The sequence below is a fragment of the Strongylocentrotus purpuratus genome, unplaced genomic scaffold (assembly GCF_000002235.5).
Source record: "Strongylocentrotus purpuratus isolate Spur 01 unplaced genomic scaffold, Spur_5.0 spur5_scaffold_16, whole genome shotgun sequence".
Taxonomy (NCBI): domain Eukaryota; kingdom Metazoa; phylum Echinodermata; class Echinoidea; order Camarodonta; family Strongylocentrotidae; genus Strongylocentrotus; species Strongylocentrotus purpuratus.
The window spans coordinates 3,347,096-3,373,383 of NW_022145601.1; the positions used below are offsets into that span (position 1 = coordinate 3,347,096).

The 26,288-nt window shown below is 35.9% G+C and overlaps 1 protein-coding gene across 2 annotated transcripts; it reads right to left on the reverse strand.

Annotated features, from left to right (window-relative positions):
* Positions 1-489: 489 nt before the first annotated feature.
* LOC100893215 lies at positions 490-18,269 on the reverse strand. 2 transcript variants are annotated; one of them, XM_030986544.1, is made up of 8 exons: positions 18,177-18,269; positions 15,871-15,966; positions 11,793-11,855; positions 11,056-11,204; positions 9,033-9,400; positions 8,103-8,228; positions 5,384-6,691; positions 490-4,994 (listed from the first exon to the last, which is right to left on the reverse strand). In XM_030986544.1, the coding sequence occupies exons 1-8, from the start codon at positions 18,249-18,251 to the stop codon at positions 4,708-4,710; spliced, it is 2,472 nt and encodes an 823-aa protein (XP_030842404.1). In that variant the 5' UTR covers positions 18,252-18,269; the 3' UTR covers positions 490-4,707. The 2 variants fall into 2 exon arrangements, with proteins under 2 accessions (XP_030842404.1, XP_011667840.2); XM_011669538.2 differs by lacking the exon at positions 18,177-18,269 and adding an exon at positions 17,855-17,952.
* Positions 18,270-26,288: the final 8,019 nt, after the last annotated feature.

Sequence of the window (26,288 nt, forward strand, 5' to 3'; positions counted from 1 at the left end):
TTAAAAATGTCTTTGTATTATTTAATTGATATGTGTTAAAATAGGAAGAAATATGCCATTTTGTTGCCTGCGAGACTTGTACTTTTTCCAATGGAAAAATTGATACCCATGATAAAGTTTGGCCTACCAAACTGAAATTCATAAGTTTGTTTTCAAGAATTTTGTGAATCCTATCAAATACACATATTTTGATTTTCAAATAAATAACATTTTGCTAGAAGTTATGTACTGTATAGTATCGTCAAGTAGGACTACCATGCATGTATTTCCATATAATTGGGCCTAAAGTAAAGTCGATAAATCTTGCTATAAAGGGCAGAGGGTTGCAAACTTATTGCCAATGAAATTTGAATATTTTTGTCATACTCGTCTTTTTAGCATTGTCCATGTGGGTGTGTGCTAAATACGTATCTGTTACCTAATGGTTATAATGAAATGTAAGGTTGGACCAAAAATGATAACAAAGAAGGGTTTTTGATTCGCCGTAAATACATGCATTTTTAATATTTATTTAATCATTGTTGCATCCAATAGTGTTAAAACATAAATTCGATAACAACAAAAACTTTGTCAAATAGAAAAGTGAACACAACATGAAATATATCTTAATTACCATACTTAAATTATTGATTTCAGTTTCAATGTGAATATCGTATATTTAAATAACTAAGTACAAAAATTAAGTACATATAAAGTCAATATTGACATTTTACAACGTATAATCAGATCGTTTAATATAAAGAACTGCCATGATAATTGAAGATTGTACCTAAAGGTATACAATACTCCCCAACTACAGATGTGGTGATTAAAAAAAAAGCCAGAACTGCCTTCATGATGATGTATTTTCTAATACGCTATAAATATTTAGTGATGCTAGAGTGATTCAAGATGTCGTTCAACTCCTCATAAATTCATATTCCAATGCAAGAAAATGTTCAAAATATTGAAAAGTAAAGAGCAAGGATAATTTTAAAAAAGACATAATTTTCTACATGGCTTTTGTTTTATCCCTTTTTTATGCTGATGATTTGAGAATGAAAGAGAGAGAGAGAGAGAGAGAGAGAGAGAGAGAGAGAGATAGAGAGAGGGGAGGAGAGGGAGGGATAGGGAGAGAGTGTTAGTGATTGAGTGCCTGTGTGTGTGTAAGATAGAGAGGGAGAGAGAGAGCAAGGAGCTTATACGAGGGTGAGAGAAAAGTGATGGGAGCAAGAGGGAAAATAGAAAGATTGAGGTGAGGTGAGGAGCAGGTGGGTGGGAGGAGAGTGTTCGGATGAGGAAGGGGGTATGAGAGGAGAAGAGGGGAATAGACCAGATGAGAGAAAGAGAGGAGAGGGAGATAGAGAAGGAATGAACGAGGGGAAGAGGGAACAAGAAGAGAGTAGGAGGGCAAGAACACTGAGAGGGAAAGAACAAGAGTAAAGGAGAGGCATTACGGTAATAACTAAAATGATGGAATGGAGAGAAGGGGGAGGGGGTGCATGGCCTTAATAAATTAGTGGAATGGTGACGGATACACATCAACTTATTCAGTATAACAATTACTTCCAAATTATATACATGGCATGTTAGAATAATAATTTGCAGCATCTTTATTTAAAACTGAAAATACAAACAGGTTTTTCACATTCAAATCAACAGAAAAACAATTAGCAAGTAATATTCGTACATATGTGTAAGAGAATCTTGTCATAACTGATAGGATGTGAGATGATTTTAGAATAAACTGCACTAAGTTTGACTTTCGATTTCTGGCATCTTTATATGCCACTTTTTGCTAGGCTACCTTTATATCTAATTGCTTTTGAAGCTACTGATAAGTATACACCAACATAATTATACAATAAGAAAATGTATCAAACATAATAAATTAGCTGCCAGGTTGAAATATACTGCATACAATTACATGTAAATATAAGATACTGATATACATGTACATGCACTGGACTTTCATCTTAGAAAATGCCAATTTCAAACATTTCTCCACATACACACATTTAAGTAGTCATAATAACACATTGAAGTAGTCATAATAACTTCATACTCTATGATATAATTTCTATGTATTTGCATTTCGAATGCGCTTGAATCAGACCTTTCAGGTAAAAACATAATACAATGTATAAAAACGATTATAAGTAAATATTGGCAAAACAAGAATATCGAGAGGTGTATTTTCTATAAAGTGAATACCTGGTACCGTACCATTACTTACAGAGGCACATGGTTTTATCAAAAGATGAAAGACAGTTTCTGTTAGAATACAAAAATACTGAATACAGCTTTCACAGAAAATTTTATCTACCGGTTTTAAACAAAAACTGTTATAAAGTGTTTTGATTAAGAAAATGTTGAATTTTATTCAAAAATTCTGAATACAAAAACCGGTATATGCCCTTCATAACTAGAATATTGAGCAATATATTCTCTACATATAGCTATAATGTGAATACTATTACTAACAGGGCACATGGTTCTTGGTACTTAGTTGGGTAATCCTTTTGGCAGCTCACTCAGAAAATGAAAGACAGCATATGCTTGAATACAGCTATCACAGAAAATATTATCTACGGTATTTTTTAAAAACAATTATGATATAAGGTGTTTTGTTTAAAGAAAGAAAATGTTGAATTTCATTAAAAAATTCTTTGAAAATACTTGCCGATTTGGCATTTAAAAGATAACTTTTTTTCTCAATATAAATAGTGCAACTACATGTAAACTATAATAGATATACATACACACTTTTATATTACCTGTACTTGTTTCTCTCTCCTCTACAAAAGAAACAACTACATAATCATATAACTGTTACCAAAAACACCTATTCACCCTAAAATATAAAAATGTTTTCACTATATTTTGTACCATAGACCTGTATAAAAAAAACCTGCTTCTGTACGGGACGGACCATCTTCAAGCCAGCGTAGAAGTATGTGTATATAATGTAAATGGTTTTAGTCGGAAGTGAGAAAATGCACAGTATGAGTTTATAAAAGAATACCAGTAAGTAAATAATCTAAATATTATCTAACTACATTTAATAATAGGTCAATACAAGTTCCAACATGAATACCTAGAATAATGCATAGAAATGTATGCTTTCATTTTTTCATTACAATGCAAACAAAGCCAGTAGCATACAATTATTTAGAATAAGTACATACAAGACAATGAATTAACTTGCTGTAAGCTGTAAAGAAATAACTGTATGCAAAATGTCAGATTCTAAATTTATGACAACATACACTGTGCATAACAATAGTAACTACTAACTTCAAAGATATTTGTCAGTTGAAGATATATGTATCGATGGCAGGCAAGCATAATTTCTTCCTTGGCAAAATAAAGGCAATGATATCATTTTCTTGCTTTGCAATCACATGAAAAACATATTCAATCATTTTCTTCTAGTTTTTAAATAAAAAGCTTGAGATTGTGTCTAACTGAAGCTTTTTAAAATAGCCAAATTCATGCTGAATTATCAACATATACTGTACATGTATAATCGTATAATTTATCATATAACAGAAGGATTTAGAAAATGTATAACAAAAAATCAGTAGAAAATTAGTACAGTACACATACAAATAGTACTACACTGTATACATCAGAGAGGTAAACAGTGCAAATGAATTTTCAACTAGTGTATCAAATAGAACATGAATCTTTAACCGTATCTAGCAGTGTGAAGGTTAAGTTAAATTTGTTTGAAAGAAAGACTGAAATTGCAAAGGTATGAAAAATAAATTTCTTACAAGTAATTCAAAATATATACCGGTATATATTACAATACAGTGTGTTACAAAAAACCTTGCACTGCTATTATAATTATTAGGCTAGTGAAGGTTTACAAAAATGGAGCTGTTGATATATTTCAGTATATTTTTTGCATGATTTCAATCTTGGAATGTCACCAGTACTATAGTATGAAACAAACGTATCGGCAGTTAGATAACCAGACTATACATGGCGAAATTGTGAATGATTTTGAACAAAAATGCTGACTTAAGTATCATCTAGAATTCTTTATGTCTTTTCTAAAAAAAGCAAGGTGAATTTAGACTGATAGTTATTACAATACAGTGTGTTACCAAAATAAAAAACTAAAAACACTTGCAGTGCTGTTTTATCAGGCAAGTGAAGGTTCACACAAATGGAGCTGTTGATATATATATATATTTTTTTTCAAATGTCATGTAAATGTACATCTACAATTCCATTTTTTAATGAATTTTATTTTTGAGCAAAATTTACATTTGCTAGCATTCTTTTTCCACTTCTGAACACCAGCTACATGTTTTTGGTGCACCCTGTAGTAGAGTTGAACGATTACAAAAAAAAAAATATTGGCAGCATTAAAAAAAAAATATATAAATGATTTGTATATCCCTCGAGAGACAAATGCCAGTAAATGGTGGGAGCAAACAGTGGCATGAATGGCCTGCCATATTGCAGTCCAACTTAAAGTGGATCTGTCTTTGTGAAACACTCCCCTGGTCTCCATTTTCTCCTCCATTACAAAAGAAATCAGTGACGTGATGAGGCTTAAACCCATGATGACCTACACAACCACTGCCACGGGATCAAACCATTCTATCGCCACACCTCATGAACGAAATGAGTACACACATTAGCAGCTCAGTAGGTGAGGGATTGCAGCACTTTGCTCTTGGAGCATATGACAGTCCAAGTTTGCTCGAGCGATTACCGGAGGAACTTGCGAACCATTTCATGAGCGACATCAGCGTTGTGACTCTTACGAAGGGCTGTGTCTAACCTGTCATATGTAAATTCTTTTCCTTGTATTTCTCTTATTTTCACAAGCATTTTGAAAACAAGTTCCGAGCCATTGTAATGTTGACCCTTCAGCTCATACTTGTAGTTTTCTACCTCTGTCTCCTTGAGTCCAAGTTCCCTGCATAACTTGTCCAATTTAGTCAGCTTCAATTTATCTGCCACATATTCTACACACTTCTCATTCACCATTTGATCTAAAATGAAGGGAAAAAAAGTAAGGAGAATTAATGGCACATAACAAATTAGATGGAATATAACAGCAATATTTTTGGCGCAAAACCGGAACATGCTCTTAAGACGGCACACCGGATGCAATTTATCACCAATTCTGAAAATGTAAACAGAATCTATAAATATAAAGATATCTAATGTTTCTGTTCTCATGGAAACTTTATGTGTATTTTGTTTTTAAACTCAAGAATGTAGATATAGCAAGAAACAGGTTTATTTAACGATATTTCACAAGCACTGTATGAAAAAGTCCAAATCATTTGTAGGAATACCAAAAAAGTGCAACTATTGGTGCATAAGACGTAATTAACCTTCATTGAACAGAACCACAAAGATAGTATTTTCTACCTACCCTTGTTTCGTAATAACGGCTGTGTCTGTTGAACAGGTTGGTCATCATGACTTTTCCTCCTCTGCTTCTTGAAGAATTGAGAGGGCCTCAACTTCAGAAATCTCAATACCCTATTATCACTGACTGGCGTGTCTTCAGCTGCAGGGGTAGCGTTTCCGTCATTTTTATCGTCAACAGTTGCCCCTGGCTCGGTCAACCTCTGCAGGACATCTTCATCAGTTTCTGCAATTGGTGTATTTTTGTCTAACTCATTGTTGGCTTCTGTTGCTTCTTGTTCTTCTAGCCATTCTTCTTGATCAGCCATAGGGGCCGACGAGCGCAAGGTTCGAGGATTGTCCTCATGATCCCTACGTGCAGTATTATCTAACGGTGCATCAGTCACTACGTTGGGGCCTATTGCATCTGTTTCTTGCAATGTTTCTGGGACCTTTTCTGCATCACCATGCACGTCATTGTCTAACGGTGTCATGTTGGTAGAAGATACATTCCCATCTGTTCTACTTGGTGGCAAAGCAGATGATCCTGGGACCTTTTCTGCTGGCCAATGTAAATCATCAGTTGGAGATTGGTGGGAAGGATCATTATCTTGACCGTGGTGATTTCTGGGGTCATCTTGATCCCCTGGATTGGGATCGCGGGAGACATGACCATCACGAACAACGTCGCCCATCTGCAAGCTCTCACCGTCTCCACTTTCTCTTGCCCTCTGTGGGTCTTTCAAGTTATGCACATCTGCAGTGGTGATAGTGGATGGCTGAATATTTTCATTTTCCAGATGAAGATCATCACTGGCTCTCCTATTGCCTGGCGGAGGAATTCCAGAACCATGAAGAACGTCTTCATCTCTTAAATGTCTCCCCTCTTCAGTGCCTTCATGCTTCTGAAATTTAGTCCTATCTCCCGGCTGTAAGCTCTCAATGTCAATCGATGGTTTTTTGCCAGAGCGATCTGATATAATTTTATGGAAAGACACCCGTTGCTTTCTTTTCGCATCTTTTTTTGTGTGAGTCCTTGAGTCCTTAACAACATTTCGGGGAAGAAGGGATCTTAAACTATCCAATCCTCTACTCCACAGATCTCTTTCATCTTCTGGGCAATCCACAACTACATTTTGTTTACTCCCCTCTGCTGCTGGTGGCCCTTCATCATCACCCAACAATCTTTCTGGCTCAAGACCACTATTCCCCTCTGCTGCTGGAGACCCTGCATCATCACCCAATGATCCGTCAAACTCTAGACCACTATTTGACCCCCTCACGTTTGGAACAGGGCTAGAGTTACTCTGCGATGCCAGTCTCTGAGCCAAATCTGTGGAGTGCAATGAACAGAAAGTTGAAATCATTAAACTACGAATTGGTAACTCAGTGACATATTGTCTGTTAAGAACATCTACAGGTGTACTACATGTATTTGCTCCGTACTAAAAAACATAAAGGAACAGGTCTATTTATGTAGCGCAGTTTCTATAATGAATATACTCTACTGCGCTTTTAAAATACAAAGTATCATTTTACTACCCTGGCTGTAGCTGAGCCACCATATTAATTAAGGCGCTAAAGCATTCAAGGAATTCCTTCCTACAGGGTACCCATTTACTTCACCTGGGTGGAGAGTGGCAAATGTAGATTAATGTCTCGGCAGAGGAGATTGGTTCCACAGCAGGACTTGAACTGCAAACTATGTGGAGGTCTCGTGGAGTAGTGGATAAATCACTACTGGTTTATCCACTTCTCCTTTAATTTCCCTTTAAAGGGATTGGGTAACTTTGTCTCAGATCCTTAAAACAAAATCCTGGATTTAGCTCATGCTGCAATCATAATTATAAACCTTTAGGTCAGTCAGGAACCCCATGACTTTTACAAGCCGATCGCCTGTCTGATTATCAAGATATTTATGATTGGAAATCCAAATCAAATTTTGTGTTTTCCTAATTGTTTTCATAACACTACAGTCTATTGGGGAAAACGAGTTTGGTAAAACTGGTCACTCAAAGATTTTTAATTTTTTGAGGAACTTCTTGATCATTTTGAAGCGCAATGTTTTTAGGGCTTCAATATTACACCATATCACAGACACTGATAACACGTAGGGCCGTGCATCTCAGATTTAGCATTGTTAAACGATGCCTTTCAACAACTTACACTCACTTGTTAAAAAACTCATACCACAGACATATGAATGGAACCAAAACCCAAGCCCTGTTTCATAAAACTTTTTACCTATATTCAAATGTCACATGCATCCCCATTACAAAGTTGCTCATTGCCAATCAAATCCAACAATTTCTGTAGCTTACAACAAGTATTGGAAATTTTTAGTTTGCTGACAGGGTTCATCTAATTGGTGATGCATGTAACTAGAATAGAATCATTCTTTCTTCACAATCAGTAGAAAATTAACCAGCTTCACTATGACATACTGTAGGTCTGAGGAAACTTGCAGCACAGCAAGTGAAAGCTTTAATATCAAACAGGTCATTTTTCTACATACTGTGAAGAAAGAACAAATATTTCATGTAACTTGTTAATGAAAAGAAAATTTTATGAAATGGGGCCCAGACCAACAATTAAGGCAAACAATTGAATTACCACAAATGGCAAATATTTTGTAAGTTATCAGTCGGTTCGGAGTTGGTTTAGTGGTGTGGCTGTGGTATTACACTCAAGAAAATATGATTTTATTAAAATTTGGAAGAATGTACCAAATTTACTTCACTTACCGCTATTTCTCCTCTGTTCATTTTCTAATTTATTACAGGTTTTCCAGAGCAGAATAAATAGAATGCTGGCGACAATACATGCAATGAAAGCAAATACCAAAATCCCTATAGAAGTTTGTGATGTCCCTACATAAGAAAAAAGAAAAACCAAACACTGAAATTACCAACTGATAATACATGAAATGAAGAAAAAATAATCAATTTACATACAAAATCATAAATTATGTACAAGTAATAATAATAATAATACACAATATACAGTATCTCTAAGCGCATCATAAGTCTGACTAAAAAAAATATTTACCAAAACTTATAATAAACACACAACTTATACATCTGTTCTTTATTCAATAAATCATGCATACAGCATATAATAATAAAAATAAGAGTGAGATCAAACATACATAAGGTCAAATATAGGATCAAACATAAGATCGAACAAACAAGAAATAAGACGGTGTGCACCTCTTAATGTGAAGTTTTGGTATTGGTTGAATTTTATACGAGCATATAATTGTAATTCATCCAGCATCATGAACGTTTTTATGGGGCAATCAATGAAAGAGCTTTCATGGGCATACGTACATCGGAAATTATCTTTTTATTACAAGAGGGGAAAAGGGAAACTAAAGGAACAGGCGAAGCAAACAATAATGGCCTTTGCTGAAGGAGAACAAAAAAACTAATAAATAAAAAATAAAAATACAAGGAAATGCATAGCTGTAGTTAGTTTCACAGTGCAAGTAGATGTCATAAGAATATCAAGATTGATGTAGTGTAGAGTAGGCTGTAGAGCTAGCTAACATAAAAGAAAGCATAGTGTTTCAAGAATACACACCAATATGATTACCAAATTAGAACGTAGCAAATGACATCACTTTTTTAAGATTAGATACTTTTGAATTACATCCATACATGTAGGTACATTACCTCTGTTTAAACTTGTGCCTGGTTCCAGGGCAGAGATGTTTTGAGTTGTTGAGATCGTTGGAAATTGAGTATAAAATGGTCCCTTCCTGGTAGTTTGCGGAGTGGACGCAGTAGTAGTAGCATCTGGTACCCTAGGGGTACTTTCATCTATAATCTGAGTTGTAAGACTTGGCACTGGGGCATCAGTGGTCGGTGTCGGGGTGGTAGTAGGGACAGGGTCCGGTGGTATAATGCTCTCACAGTCTGTGTCCGTTTCATCGGTGCATGGCTGCTTGATCTGTTCGTTGGGACCACACTCGGAGCACGGGTGACATTGGGTGCACCTGTTATAATACTTCTGGTAGAACTTTTGGGGACACGGGTCACACCTGAGCAAACATTAAAAGATGGTACAATTAGCTCATGAATACAGGTCTCGTTGTATTTTGGTTTTGAAATGTATTGTTTCTTAGCTTGAGTTTCATGAGATGTTGTTCCTCTTATCATAATGTTGGCATGATTCAGGGAATTATGATATTTGTATTAACTCTGTTGGTTACCCAAACTATGATTCTCATTTTTCTGTTAAATGAACTTGGTAGAAACACAAAATAATGATATAATTCATATTGTATATTTCTTTGTGTGAATTTAATGAAAATAAAAAAAATGATCCTTCACGTTAACATTCAAAAATAATTTGAAATGCAACGTGGCAATTCATGTACATGTATATTACATGTACAATGATTAAATTGATGCATGCTAACCGCAATCGATAAGGGTTTTATTAATCATCTCCACTCCACCATTCTATTCATACATTCTGTATGTGTCAGTGAATCATATGAATGGAATGTGATCTTTGGAAGCGAGCACGTACATTGTGTACATGTAGCACAAATAATACAATCAACCTACGATAAGCAGGGCAAGGAGACGACTCAAGGCCATTAGATTTCAATAGTGCGCTGAGTCAATGGCTTACATATTCAGAGTACTGGCAGTTGAATTCATTGTTCCTTTCATACAAATAACAACTACATGTTCATGTAAATGTGTACATATAATTCCCTCATATTGACAATGTTTTATCAAAATCATTTTATCATTTTGTTGTGTGAAGCTCGTCCATATTCACAAACCTGTACATGTACATTACATCTTTGTAAACAAGCTTGTTAAATTAATTCATTGAAAGAACTACATGTATTGAACATCTGTACAGTTTTTTAAGTACAGGTAAATTGAAGATAATGAACATGAATAAATTGTGTGAATGATTTTGTTTGTTTTTCTGTCTACAATGCACTTAGAATGATCAATTTACTACTATGGCCCACATGGAGGATAACTTGGTATTTTAAATGTCCCTGCCCAGGAAAAGAAAATGGCAAAGGTGTCAACTTGTCTTTTGTTACATCGACCTTTAGTCCCTTTAGTCAGAGTACAAATATTTGTCAAACTTGCAATAATGTGAATTATCCAACATGTATTTCAAATACAGCATACATGAAAAATCAGAGATTGATGAAAGGTTAAACTATATAGGGTAAGCATCAATATGAAAGTTACAAGTATAAAAATGTTTTAAAGTAAAAATGTCAGATAACTCTTCTATTTCAAGATAAACAGAGTGATGAAAGATTTTTTTTCTTCTTCATGAAACCTCAACACAGTTGAATGACGGCCAATTGTGCACAAACTGTACATGAACCACACGTTCACACATTTTAAATTTTCTTAGCCTCAATCAGAATGTTTTAAAACTTCCAACAACCTGATTCTACTCATTGTCTGCTTTCGCTCAATTCAACTTCAACTTGTTAAATGTACAAAACTAGGATTACCATGTGATTCAATAATGTACATCTCAAAGTGTCTACATCTACATCTTAAAGTGTGACCATTACAGTTCAGAAATTATAGAGTGTTTTTGAAGCTTTTGGTAGGTAGAAGGTAGGTATCAAGGTTGGTAGAAGTTCCTAAATTTGTACGACAACAAACCAATGAAAGTTTTCAGTATTAAATAGAGAAGGCTTACATTCTTGATGTGTCACGATCTTGTCCAATGCATTCCTGAACCTTAAGCTGTCCTGGGTTACATGGTAGGATGTCCTCGGCTCCATTGGGACAGCTCTCATCATAGGGCGCTAGGGTATCACCAAACTCACACGAATCCCAAACACTCGCCTGACATAAATAAACAAGAAAACAAATTATTTTCTTCATCTTCCTGTAGATCTTTATGTAAAACAATAAAGAATGCCCAAATGCCAAACCAAACTGATAGGGACTGAGGATTTGCTCTGCATCAATAAACCTTCCTAAAAATGACAAAAAAATTCTCCTTATAGGGTTCTACCAAACTCACAAAGGTTCCCAGACAATCGCCTGAAAAAAAGAAAAAATGAAAAGTGTACCTGTAGTTTTAAGATATCATGTTTCATCATCCTGACATACATGTACATGTAGATTCAGTTAAACAGGAGACAGTGAGCTTTATCAATTTAGGCTTGTTCAGATAGCACAGTAACCACCGCAAAATGAATGGCAAATGTGTGGAACAATTAAATGTCCTCTCCGAGGGACTTGGTAATGAGGATTAATGCTTTACCAAAGGGCACTAGCGCAATGACTTGGTTTCTAACCCAGGACCTCCTGGCTACGAGACCACTGCTCTACCACTGAGCCTTTGTTTGCATGTTACAATTTACATGTGTGGTAAACGAGCAACAGCGCAGAGAGGCAAAGATAGGAACCGAATAGTTTGTTAATTACCTTGAGCGTTCTTCCTACATGTCTCGCAGTATCATATTCAGTCAAGTTATGACTAGTCTCCTCCTGTAAAGGTGTAATAGAGTGATAGTTATCATGATAATAATAATAATAATACTTCTACTACTAATAATGATAGCTGTACTAATAGCAATAATTATAATAGTAATAACAAAAATAATAATACATAATGGAAATAATAATAATAATAATAGTAGTAGTAAACTGCTTGCTAAAAGCTAATTGTTATGATAAAATAATACTAGTGAATACAGACTTACTAAAGACCTGTTTATTTTTGTTCCGCTTACATGTACAATTGTACATGTTGTCTGATTTCAGCTTTCTGTTCAACAGATTGAGATTATTTTGATTGCCTAGCTGATGGAAACCTCTAATACACGCACAGCTGTTGTAATGTAGGTATAGCATTGTATTAATTCCTGAACTACGTACATACATGTACAGTAGTAACATTTCACATCTTTCTCAAATTTATGAACAACAACAACTTTGCATTTTAATGCAACATGATTTGGGGAGCTTTGATGTAAAATCAATCAAGACACAATGTACATTACATGCATGGCAAAATAGTAAACAGTTGACCTAGAAAACAAACAAACATTTAAATTGCTTAAAATTGAAATGTTTTGATCATTATAGACCCATCACCACTCATGTACATTGTATGAAGTACAGTACATTTTAACACATTATTCATTTTTACATTCATGCATGATTCAAACATTTATTTTATCCATGAAGCATATGTGCCAGAGAAAAAATTGGCAAGTGTGCATGCATGTGTGTGTGGAGGGGAGTGTAGTATGATGAATTCAAAAAAGTGTCATTGGGTAGCTTGTCAGTGGGTTTAAAATAATATTTTAAAATGTGTTGACATTCATTAAATAATTTTTTTTTTAAATAACATAAACATGCATGTACATTTATATACCTGAAATCCTGAATGAACATATTTCCTTGAATTTAACCTTCATCTTGTAGGCCTACAGTGTATTTTTATGATACTGGAGAGATTTCACCATGGATATTTCAGATCCAAGTATAAAAATAAAAGAGTATTCTATGGTGATAATTTTGTCCATGTCTTAATGCAGATATGTAGTGGAGATAACTTAAATAACGTTGTGTTTCAAAACCCCTGGTTTAAATTTTTATGTAAGGTGAAACCCATTTTTTTGCCCTATTTAGGACACCAAAACGTGACATGAAAAAACCTAGTTCCTGGTAATGGGTATTCTCTAAATTTGTATGACTATCTGATGTTCAATTATTGTCTGGTAGTAAGTGCTGAATCTATTTATGCTCATGTCATTAAAAATCTTAGGTTGCGTGGCAAAGTTTTTTCATAATCACAATATTTCACATCTTGTAACAGTTGTTATGCATGGTGTCCACCATGTAACACGCGTTCCATTTGGTGCTTCTGCATGATGAATGCACATTATATGAACAACTTTGACAATTCCCAGTTTATTTCTTGGAAGAACTCCATGGATCAAATCAATTAAAAAAAGATGAAGCTTGAAATGTAATAGTTAAAAAAACAGCGCATGTTTGAAATTCTAAAAATTCTTTGGTGTCCACCCATAACATGCGTTATATGAAAAATACAAAATACAATTTTGTTAAGAAAACTTCATTTATAATCTTTCTAATCTTTCACAAGAAAGGCTTTCCACATTGTGTATATAAAATTCATTGAATTGTTCAATTTTTATTCAAATATATATATTTTTTTAAATTATGAACCTTTGGTGTCCACCCTAGAGGACTGGGTGATGAATGTTATATGGCATTGTGCATTCTCATGAAAAATGAAAACAATTAAAAGTTAATTGTTCTAAATTTATTTTCTTCTTCAAGGAGAACATACAGTATCACTATCAATCAATAATAATAATTATGTAAGTAAGAATATTAATTCTTAAAGTTTGTGTAACGGTTGTTATGGTGGACACCAAGGTTTTTGATTAAATTGACCATGGAAGTGCATGTGTCATTCATATTTTTATAACAGAGTTAGCAACTATTCAAGTTGGTAATTATATGTCTCACTTCACAGCAAATACACAATTAATAACATTCTCTAAAAATGAACCATATTTAGGCATATTTTAGAGGGTTTCATTTTTAAGCATTCATGTCACATGCTACCCTGGGTAAATAAAAGTTATTATTATTATTATTATTATTATTATTATTACTTTCATTACCCAGTATTGTAAAAGTACACTATATGAACATATATGAACGATCTACAAATTGAAAAAAAATGAAAGTAAAGAAAGTACCGGTATGTACTATACATGCCCATGTGAAACATGCAAAATAATAATTCAAAATATGAAGGGATACAACCAAAAGAGTGATAATACAACCTGCAAGTACCTCTAAAGCCTTCCCAAATCTGTCTCCTAAAGTTTATAATTTCATATGAATAAACAGAATTGGTGTAGCATGAGTCACTGATTTTCTCCTGATGCTTCATCATTGTGTTTCCAAGAACTACATTTCTGTTACACAATACCTCTTCAACATAAACTCTGGGTATTGGGTAAACCGATTTGGAACGCTGGGAATGTTTTTCTACAGCACCCCCAGCCATGGAACACAAACGTTCCATCCCCAGCCATGGAACACAAACGTTCCATGGCCAGTGTGTGTGTGGCTATACAATAACATGCTGTAGAAATAGGGTATAAAGTCATCCTTATCTGTAAAATGGGGAAGATCCCAAAACTTAATACATGGATTAGATGAAATGAAGAAATAATAGAAATACTGATAAATTAAAAACAAAAGTTTCAGGAGAATGAGACAGTAATTAGGCTACATGTATGGCTAGCATGCACTGAGATTGAAACCACTCACTATCACTTACAACATCTCATAGACCGAGCTGTGCGATACTAGAAGGAAAAAAGAAAAAGGAAAGCAGAGTACCTGTATATCACCGTTAAGTCAGAAATAAGATTTGCTGAATAAGAAACTATAAAAAGACAAAAGAGAGAGAGATTAGGCCAATAGAATGTAATAAAACCTCTCTTATATAATAGTAACAACCAACATACAGGTACATCAATTTACAAAGAAGACAACCTGCTGTGAAGTTCACACTCTGCAGAAACCCAATGAATATGGATTCTTCTACATGTACTACTACCAATTATTTTAAAGACTAAAAAAAATATCAATAATTGGGGCAATTTTGTGACAAGATACTTTAAAGTAAAATTGTATTCATCAATATAAACAATAAAGTGGTGTTTTGAGGTACCAAAGAGAGCCAGTAATACTGAACTGTTCATAAAGCTTCTTTGAAACTCGAAAGGATAGACCTAAATCTGCATGTACAGGTCTCCAAGAAAATAGCTACGAGAGGATTCTATTTGAAATGCTATATTAGAGAGTTGATGCCTTTGAAATGTGGTGCTTCAGGAGGCTGTTGCAGGTGTCATGGAATGATAAAAAGACAAATGTGTGGGTCCTGGAAAAGATTGGAACAGACTTGACCATCAGAAGGGGAATCATGGAAAGAAAACTAAACTATTTTGGGCACATTGTTAGGAGATCTGAAGTTGTTGAGAAGCAAATACTGCGAGAAGCAAATACTGCAAGGAGCAGTCGAAGGAAAACGGGGTAGAGGTCGTCCACCAATATCTTGGACTGAGGATATCACGAAAGTGTCTGGACAAGGAATGAAAGATGCAACACAAATGGCAGGTGAAAGAGTTCTCTCGTGAAGACCACAGCAGCCCTTTACAGCGCCACCTGAAGATGATGATGATGAACAAAGTGACATATTAAAGCTAAGGGTAAGCTGGAAGACGCAGGATTGTTTCTTGCTAAAAGCCATGTTGTGCATCAGGCAAGATTTTGTGGTCTTAAAAATCTTGATGTTTATTTCCAAAAATGAACATTTCTGATCTAGGAGTAGGATTCAACAAGATATAATGTACATTAAGCCTTCGCATAAATTAAACATAAGACAGTTTTACTTAAATTTCCCCAAACCAAAAATAAGTATTTTTCCCAAACATATATTTGTACTTACCGGTACTTGGTCATTTATGGGCAGGGATAGAGAACATTTAGCCAAAGATGTCAGCAAAAAGATGACGAAAATGGGCCGCACTCTATACTGCCCCATCTAGAAGAAAAAAAATAAGTACAAAAACATTATAATCACAAACACCCTGCTCTTGATTTTAGGGGGAAATTCTACTCATGCCTCAAGGGCCCCAATTAAAGATCAAACGTTTGATCAAACATTCACTACAACTTAATTTACCTGTGCTACATTAGCTGATTCAGGGACTCTTTAACTACATCATAGCCCACTCAGCTATAAATTTAGGGACTTCCACCCTAATAGTAATATAAAGTTTGTTTTAATAAAAGCAGAATTTCAATGATGCATGACAACTTCAAAATGTCAAAACTTTCTTATGTTTTAAAGACCGTCACCACTACTGGGCCAGAAGGGATTAGACCACACAGAGAGCCATCGAGGTCAATGTGACAGGTGGCTATCTCATTAACTCAGCTCTCATTTAACATAAGAAAAAGAGGATCATGGGGGACCAACAGGCACCGATTGGGGAAGTTTTCTATATAGAGGGAGCAAGTAGCTACAAGTATGGCAGTGTGCCTTTAAATCTTTTTTTGCTCAAACAAGCAACAACCTGTCTCATTCATTTTCTGCTGAATTGAATTAGGGTGGTCTTCCTCCTTTATTAAACATCATTCCCCGGTTCCATGACACATGCTCCACCCACGATTGTTCCGCCGATATTTACTACGCAAAACGCGACAATTGCTCCGCGACATTTGCTCAGCGACAATTATTGTCGTAAGTAGCCTTTGTATTTTACGGGGAACTTTTTGAGTGGAGCAAATGTCGGCGGAGCAATTGTCGGCGGAGCAAACGTCGGCGGAGCAAATGTCGGTGGAGCAAATGTCAGCGGAGCAAATGTCGGCGGAGAAATCGCCAGTGGAGCAAATGTCGCGGAGCAAATGTCGGTGGAGCAAATGTCGGCGGAGCAATTGTCGGCGGAGCAAACGTCGGCGGAGCAAATGTCGGTGGAGCAAATGTCAGCGGAGCAAATGTCGGCGGAGAAATCGCCAGTGGAGCAAATGTCGCGGAGCAAATGTCGGTGGAGCAATTGTCGGCGGAGCAAATGTCACCGGAGCAAGTGTCGCTTCAGGCGGAGCAACTGTCGTTCGAGGAGCATTTGTCACCGGAGCAATTGTCGCGTTTTGCGGAGCAATTGTCGGCAGAGCAAATGTCGGGGAACAATTGTCGCGGAGCAATCGTCACCGGAGCAATTGTCGGCGGAGCAACTGTGGTTCGAGGAGCATTTGTCACCGGAGCAAGTGTCGCTTTAGGCGGAGCAACTGTTGGCAGAGCAACTGTGGTTCGAGGAGCATTTGTCACCGGAGCAATCGTCGCGTTTTGCGGAGTAAATGTCGGCGGAGCAATCGTCGGCGGAGCATATGTCGCGTTACCCATTCCCCCCCCCCCCAACATAAAATATAACACCGACAATGCATGCGTTGAACATCGTTTTCAGAATAGACTTCACTTACTCATGTCCAACTCCCAGTTTGTGGCCTCATATTAAACAAGGTTAGTCTAGACTCTAGTATAGATCTAGACTAGTCTACACCTTGGTTGGATTTATGTTAAATGGTAATAATTAAAAATTCGGAATGCAAAGTCGGCCTACTCGTGAAATAAGTCTAGCCATTGCCTGCCACTGTGCTGGTCATTGAACATGTTTACAGAGGGTGAGAAGTATATAGACACACTGTGTACTTCCGTATAGGCCAAATAATAGGCTACATGTAGGTACTACATATATAGGTTAGGCATTACACACACACACATGAACGGTAATTGCGCAACATAGTACATACATTTTAGTGAATTTGCAGTGGCTTATTTCATGAGAATCCCTAAAAGTATAGGTCTACACATTAGTCACTTATACACATAAATGTCTTCACTCTGATTTAAAAAGTGACCAAGAAATTACCGTTTCATAATGATTTAGACTCTAATAATGTCGACTTCAGAATTCCACCATTCCTTTGACTTCAGCTTCCCGGTGCAATGTGCTCATCTCTATATAAACGGCGCGTTACCCGTCCACACGTACACGTACTCGACTCTACGAGAAGTAAGTGCAGTGCAGTGCATGCAGTAGACGTACGGTACGTGGGCATGTTTTGAAATAAAAAGTTCCGTTTTATTTCTTAAACGGTCCCACTACTTGGGGCATGAAGAAATTACAGATAAATGGTTCATTCATATTTTACAACTAAGACATTAAAGAAAAATATATACATGTATCTTACTAAAAAAAGGTTCTTTGGCAGCCAACAACACTCAACAAATCGAAGGCAAAAATTCAACATGTATAAATGGGCCATGGGCGTGTTCACTTTGAATTTGTGCAATGCCTGTACTGTACTGTGCATTGCATTGGTGGTAGTGATCAGTGGTCATCACGCGTCACGGGGAATCCCCGATACAGCGTCTCGCTTCCGCTACTTTCGCAATGACCACCATGGTGCGAATGATGACCAGTGCTGCGTCATTGCACCAGTGCTGCGTCATTGCAAAGTAGCGATCAATTGTTTGGCGGGTTATTTAGCCGGGAAACTAAATGGGAGTTAGTAAAGTTTGCAGGTAGAAAATGTATCAATGTACAGTCAAACCTGCTTTAGTGACCACCTGTCTACAAAGACCACCTGTCTTTACAAGGACCACTTTTTGTGTTTCCCTTGAAAATGGTTTCTCATTGAAACATGTACTAAATGAACCTGTCTATTCAAAGACCATCTGCCTACAAAGACCACTTTTTGTGTTTCCCTTGGGCGGTCGCTGTACATAGACAAGTTTGACTGTATTAGAGAGAAGGTTGAGTTCTGGGGAGAGGTCCCGGGGGAGAGGTGAACATAATTTGTGAGCGTTTTAATTGTTACTATGCACAATTAATATGGAAGAATATGAGAGAAAAAAGGTTCCCCGAAAAGCATGGCTCTTCAAATGCCTTCATATTCTCAATATGACATGTAAAAGCTTAAAAATGTGGGCCTCATTTTTATGCCACAGCATATTTGTGTAATCCCATATAAGCTATACATCTTTCTGTGTACAGTGCTTTTTGATTGTTACTTTTACCAAGACTGCATGGGCCAAGTTTCCTGACGACTCCAGAATATTGCAGTACACACCGTATGGCGTATGCTACATTATGATCAACCTTTTCAAATCGATTCCACACCATTTCTTTCACAATACTACAAAACAAAACAATGCAATCGCATGACCAGAACTCACCTTTATCTTTAAGTAAAGGGTAAAGCATTAAAGTTATCATGTTCACAACAAACCTAACTTTTACTTTTTAGCGACTTAAAAGCTTGCACTTGTGAACAAAGATAAAACCACAAAGCAGTTTAAAAATCTAACAATATTAGACAGTTTCAATCGAGGGCGTAGGCAGGATTTTTTCGAGGGGGGGGGGGTTAAAATGTGAAAATCCCGCCGAATATTTCGCAACGACTCAGCCAGCCGCTGAATAAACGGGGGTGGGGGGGGGGGGGGGGTGGTAAAATCTTCTTTTTTTTTGGGGGGGGGGGTCCAGGATTTGAGGAAAATTTCGCAACGACTCAGCCATCCGCTGAATAGGCGGGGGAGGGGGGTAAGAGCATATGTTTTGGTCACCCTTTAGAACGATAGCTATAATAGGGAAAACGAGTTCATAATGCCTACGACTGCATTCAGGTAACGGTAGGCCTCTGTACTATATTGCTGCATATATAGGTCTATTCCATCGTAGGATTGAGTGTAAATTGTAATAGGCTTATGACAGATTTGGGGGGGGGGGGAAATGATTATGAAAAGGGTTGCTTTTCTAAGAGACGATTATATGAAAAAAGAAAAATCAAGACTTTATTCAAATGTTTCATTTTTAAATGAATGTCATCCTAGTATATTAGACTCAGTAGACCATTTCTTCTCTTTCTCATTCTCACCTCTTCCCTTTCTTCTCTTTAATCCAGGCTCATTCCCACCTTTTCACTTTCTTTTCCATTTTATTTCTTCAGATACACAAAATTGATACCGGTCCTTGTGAAGAAGAGAACTCTCAGGGATTTTTATCAGGTGGGCTGTATCTAATACAGACCACCTTATATTTTTGTTAAAATCGCCTTTATTTCTTTATTATCAGGTGGGCTGTATAACGTACAGACCACCTTATAATTTCGTTAGAATTGCCTTTATTATTTATTTATTTATTTATTTATTTATTAAATATTTTTCTTATTTCTAACCACTTTTTTGTTAGCAAGATAACGAGAAAATGGCTCGATCAAATGCCTTGAAATTTGGCACACATATGTATAGGCATATGTACAAAGCACAATAACGTTTTCAACATTGACCTTTAATGATGACGTCATCTAGGCGCCATTTTGTAAAATTTTACAAAAATCAACTCATGATCATATCTTAATAACCAAAAGCTATTTCTCATTCATATTTATCATGATCAAGGTCAATATCCGTCCGGTCAACTTCAGGTCAAAGAACGCGCGCGTGCGCGTACGTCCGCGCGTTAATGCGCGCGCAAAATTTTTGAATGCTCAAAATCATCTCAAAATAATTTTACATACGTTTTAGGCCATTCTAAGCATTTTATAAAAAATCGCTCACACACACGCGCATGTGCGCGGCGCGCGCGTTTTCGCGCGTAATACTATTACACAACATTGAATCGCCATTTTTTTTTCTTTCATAATATTTCACATATTTTTACAAACAAATTGATACCATGCTTGTCTCTTTATGACTATTAATAATGGAATGATCGACCGTTTAACATAAATTTCCGTGCGCGCGAGCTCTTGTAATACATAGCATATATGGGCAAAAACATGCCTATACAAGATCCATTGTAGCCCTTTAGGATGCAAGGTGACCCCAATTTTTGGGTCATATTTTGATACAGTATGAATTGGAGATATGATTTCATGTCTCATTTGACCCTCAATTAACTCATGACATCATCATAATGGCCTCCAAACTCAAAATTTTAATTTGCATATTATGACGTCAGCATATTTACGGAAAATTGATTGTTTCTCTGTAAATATTGATCGATTGTCTTCAACATTCTCTACAAATAAAATTGGTCAAAATTTCATTTTGACAAAGGCATCAGGGCGTATTTTCGCGATTAAAAAAGGCATGTCAATTTTTCACATTTTGCGTGTATTCTCTATGGGACATGAGTTTTTCTCAAAACTGGATTCTTTCGCGAGCAATATCTCTGTCGTTTAGCTTCGTTTACGCTGAACTTCAAGTATGTTGTATCTGAGACAATATGCTATCTCAAATGTACCCTTTATTTTGTCTCAAATTTTAGTTCGACCAGCCCACCTATACTTGTTCCAAACAAGTATTACAAATCTAGTCAGGTGGGCTGTATCTAATACAGACCACCTTATATTTTTGTTAAAATCGCCTTTATTTATTATTCTTTATTATTTATTTTTCTTATTTTGAACCACTTTTTTGTTAACAAGATAACTTTGAAATGGTTCAACCAAATATCTTGAAATTTGGCACACATATGTATAGGCATGTGTACAAAACAAGGTAAGGTTTTCAACCTTGACCTTGACTGATGACGTCTTCTAGGCGCCATTTTGTGAATTTTTCTGAAAATCAACTCATGATCATATCTTCATAACCAAAAGTTATTTCTCATTCATATTTATCATGATCAAGGTCAATATCAGTCCGGTTAATTTCAGGTCAAAATACGCGCGCATGCGCGTACGTACGCGCGTCAGTACGCGCGCAAATTTTTTAAATGCTTAAATTCGTCTCAAATTTTTTTTGCATACGTTTCAGGTCATTTTAAGCATTATATAAAAAATCGCGCACACGCGCATGCGCGCGCGTTTCCGCGCGTAACACCATAACAAAACATAGAATCGCCATTTCTTTTTTTTTCATGATATTTCTCATGTTTTTTCAAACAATTTGATACCATGTTTATCTCTTTATGACCCTTAATAACAAGATGAGCGTCCATTCAAGATAAATGTCCATGCGCGCGAGCTCTTGTAATACATAGCATATATGGGCAAAAACATGCCTATACAAATTCCATTATAGCTATTTGGAATGGAACTGGACCCCTAATATTTTTTCATATTTCGATAGAGAATGAGTCGGAAATATGATTTAATGTCAATGCGCGCGCAAAATTTTGAAATGCTCAAAATCGTCTCAAAATCATTTTGCATACGTTTTAGGCCATTCTAAGCATTTTATAAAAAATCGCGCACTTTATAAAAAGTCGCGCACACGCACATGCGTGCGCGTTTTCGCGCGTAAAACTATTGCACAACATAGAATCGCCATTTTTTTTCTTTCATAATATTCCACATATTTTTACAAACAAATTGATACCATGTTTGTCTCTTTATGACTATTAATAACGGAATAAATCGACCGTTTAACATTAATTTCAGTGCGCGCGAGCTCTTGTAATACATAGCATATATGGGCAAAAACATGCCTATACAAAATCCATTGTAGCTCTTTAGGATGCAAGGTGACCCCAATTTCTTTTCATCTTTTAATAGAGTATGAATTGGAGATACCATTTCATGTCTCATTTGACCCTTAATTAACTCATGACGTCATCATAATGGCCTCCAAACTCAAAATTTCAATTTGCATATTATGACGTCAGCATATTTACGGAAAATTGATTGTATCTCTGTAAATATCGATCGATTTACTTTCAAATTTTGATATGATCTAGCTGAGACCATTTCCTACAAATGTTGTTGCTATTATTTTTCATTTTGACAAAGGCATCGTGGCGTATTTTTGCGATTAAAGGAGGCATGTCAATTTTTCACATTTTGCGTGTATTCTCTATGGAACATTACTTTTTCTCAAAACTGGGTTCTACATTTCCGTCTTTCGCGAGCAATATCTCCGTCGTTTTAGCTTCGTTTACGCTGAACTTCGAGTATGTTGTAGCTGAGACAATAAGATATTTCAAATATGCCCTTGATTTTTTCTCAAATTTTAGTTGGATCAGCCCACCTATACTTGTTCCAAACAAGTATTACAAATCTAGTTTATTTTTCTTAATTCTTACCACTTTTTTTGTTAGCAAGATAACTTGAAAATGGCTTAATCAAATAAATTGAAATTTGGCACATATATGTATGGGCATATGGACAAAGCAACGGTAAGGTTTTTAACCTTGACCTTGACTGATGACGTCATCTAGGCGCCATTTTGTGACATTTTCTGAAAATAAACTCATGATCATATCTTCATAACCAAAAGTTATTTCTCCTTTATATTCATCATGATCAAGATCAATATCAGTCCGGTCAATTTCAGATAAAAAAAACGCGCACATGCGCGTACGTCCGCGCGTCAGTGCGCGCGCAAAATATTAAAATGCTCAAAATCGTCTCAAATTTATTTTGCATACGTTTCAGGCCATTTTAAGCATTTTATAAAAAAAATCGCGCACACGCGCATGCGCGCGCGTTTTCGCGCGTAACACCATTACACAACATAGAATCTCCATTTTTTTTCTTTCATGATATTTCTCATTTTTTTTCGAACAATTTGATACCATGTTCATCTCTTTATGACCATTAATAACAAGATGAGCGTCCATTCAAGATAAATGTCCGTGCGCGCGAGCTCTTGTAATACATAACATATATGGGCAAAAACATGCCTATAGAAAATCCATTATAGCTCTTTTGGGATGCACCTGGACCCCCAATTTTTTTTTCATATTTTGATAGAGAATGAGTTGGAGATATGATTCAATGTCTCATTTGGCTATTAAAAATACTCTGACATCATCATAATGGCCTTGGAACTAAAAATACGAATTTGCATATTATGAAGTCAGCATATTTTTGGAAAATTGATTGTATCTCTGTAAATATTGATCGATTTTATTCCAAATTTCAATATGTTGTAGCTAAGACAATTTTCTACAAGCTTAATAATAACCATTTTTCATTTTGATGACGTCATCAGAGTGAAATTTCGATCAAAGGCCTCATGTCAGAAATTTCATAATTTGCGTGTTACGACTATTGAAGGTGAATTTGATTCACGTAATGAATCTACATGATATTGTTTTTTAAGAATTTTGAAGCAGTATTTTGCTTATTTTTGCTCTATTTTGTCTCAAATTTTAGTTGACCAGCCCACCTATACTTGTTCCAAACAAGTATTACATGTCTAGTTTATATTGCTTCTCGCCGCAATGGAGGATTAGCAACATAAAATAATTTGTTATAATAGATGAATATATACATGTATATACATATTTCTCTCTCACACACCTTTTTCTCATGTTTTCTTATAATATTGTTCGTATTATTTTATGTTCATTTTATTTTTTTTTTACTATAGATAAGACCGCTACTTTTAATAGATTTCACATGATGATTTATATTTTATGATTGCTTGTTATGAGTATGTTAGTTCATATGTTAATTTTTTTTTATTTTGGGGCTTGGACCCCTTAGAATAACAGCTATTTCTAACAAGGGCAATCCAACCGCTAAACTCAACACTATACACTAGTGTAGGCCTACAGTGCATCGAACTCATGATCGAGTGGTAATCAGTAAATCAAAGCAAACGTAGGCCGGAGTGTACATACTTCCAACTCCCATCGACCGCGGCAGGTGCGCAGGAGCATTTGTTGATACAAGCGCGATATACCGGAAGCGATCACTCACAATAAGGCTGCAGTGGGTAATTGATTGGCAATATTAATGGACCAATTAAATACACAGTATGGTTGCATTATTAGCGACGTCATTATTTCACTTATGGATAAAGAAGGAAAAGTTACCAACTGCCTGTAATAAAGGGCCTGTAATGTGTTTATCAGGAAACGAAAGTGATGGTATTGTGATTGCAGGTTTTTTTTTCTTAAAGGTGAAATTCAAAGAAAATCACAAATATGTCAACTAATGTATCAATAGAAACTGGTAAGCTAAAAGATTGCCATCGTACAAATTAAAGGTCAACTACATATCGGGTGATTTATAAAAATACAAATACAACCACCTCCATAGCAGCTGGGATATACGAGAGATTCGCCGGAAAATAACGATGTTTTAATGACGTCACTATATGGACCAACACTGCCTAAGCAGACGACATCCCATAGAGAATGAACATAATTGCAAAGCTATTGTTTGTCAAATTATAATGAGTTTAGTGTATATAAATGTAATGGCATGTCAAACCATTCAAAATGGGATATGACCCGATTCTGATAACTAAAATCTTTTGCTTGTAAATACACAGGATAGAGGTTAATTAACAATCAAAGAAACCAGACTTTCGAATTGAAAACCCCCCGGAATGATATTAAGGACGGCATTTGTTCCCTCTTGAAACGCCGAACATACCCGGGTGTGTGCAGCTGGATATACAATAGCGTCTTATTTTGTTAACAAGCGAAAGATTCCTTTATTTTTGTATCGCTGCATTTGTCATCAAAATAAAACCATGCACGGGGTTTAGAGTGAGACAATATATTATACATTTAGCCTGACGGTAGTGAATTAAGAGAAAGAACTCAAGAGAAGATGAAAATACAGGCACTGAAAATGTGTGAGATGTCATGGGGCATCGTCTGCTTGTGCAAGTCATGTCCATACTGTGATCTCACACATCTCAGCAGCGTTCGGAGAGCTCTTCAGGTGCTATGCCGGGACTGTATTTAAGCGTTTTGTAATTTATAATAATCATTACTTCGAATGTTTCCAAGCATTGAATTTTGATAACCTTGTCGAATCAAAGTTTCAACTTTGCAATTTGAATGGAAATAAAGTTATTTTTTAAAATCAATGAATATCTACTTTAACGAGGTTGAATGATTTTAAACTACTGTATATGATATTTACATAGAGAGAGAGAGAGAGAGAGATAATAAATTAATGGATATAATTTATGATGCCATATCGCGAAAAAGGGAGGAGCTCTAGGCATGTGTATAGTGATTTCATAGGCCCGACCAATGTTTCAATGATATCATAATGATTCAACAAGCTATATATAGAACAACCGTAACCACATTAATTGACTTGTTTTTCTCATCTCGCCCTAGTAGGAGAGTGCACATGCAAGCAAATAAAGTGACTCCAGATTTGTTACAATCTAAATAAAATGTTCATGGGACATTACCCATTGTCCTTATAGTATACCAATGTCCTTTGACAATACATTAATCTACATTTGCGACTCTCCACCCAGGTGAAGTAAATGGGTACCCGGCCGGTAGGAATAAATTCCTCGAATGCTTTGCATGGCGCCTTATTATGGCAGCTCAGCTCACAGCCGGGGTAATAATAATCATGACATAATTATTAAGCGCA

Excerpts from the sequence above, each read along its gene's own strand:
- LOC100893215 (XM_030986544.1), bottom strand. The coding sequence starts at position 18,251 with ATGGCCCATTTATACATGTTGAATTTTTGCCTTCGATTTGTTGAGTGT. Across the intron at positions 15,967-18,176 it reads TGCCAAAGAACCTTTTTTTA|ATGGGGCAGTATAGAGTGCG; the intron begins GTAAGATACATG and ends TTTTTCTTCTAG. Across the intron at positions 9,401-11,055 it reads GATCGTGACACATCAAGAAT|GTGTGACCCGTGTCCCCAAA; the intron begins GTAAGCCTTCTC and ends ATGTTTGCTCAG.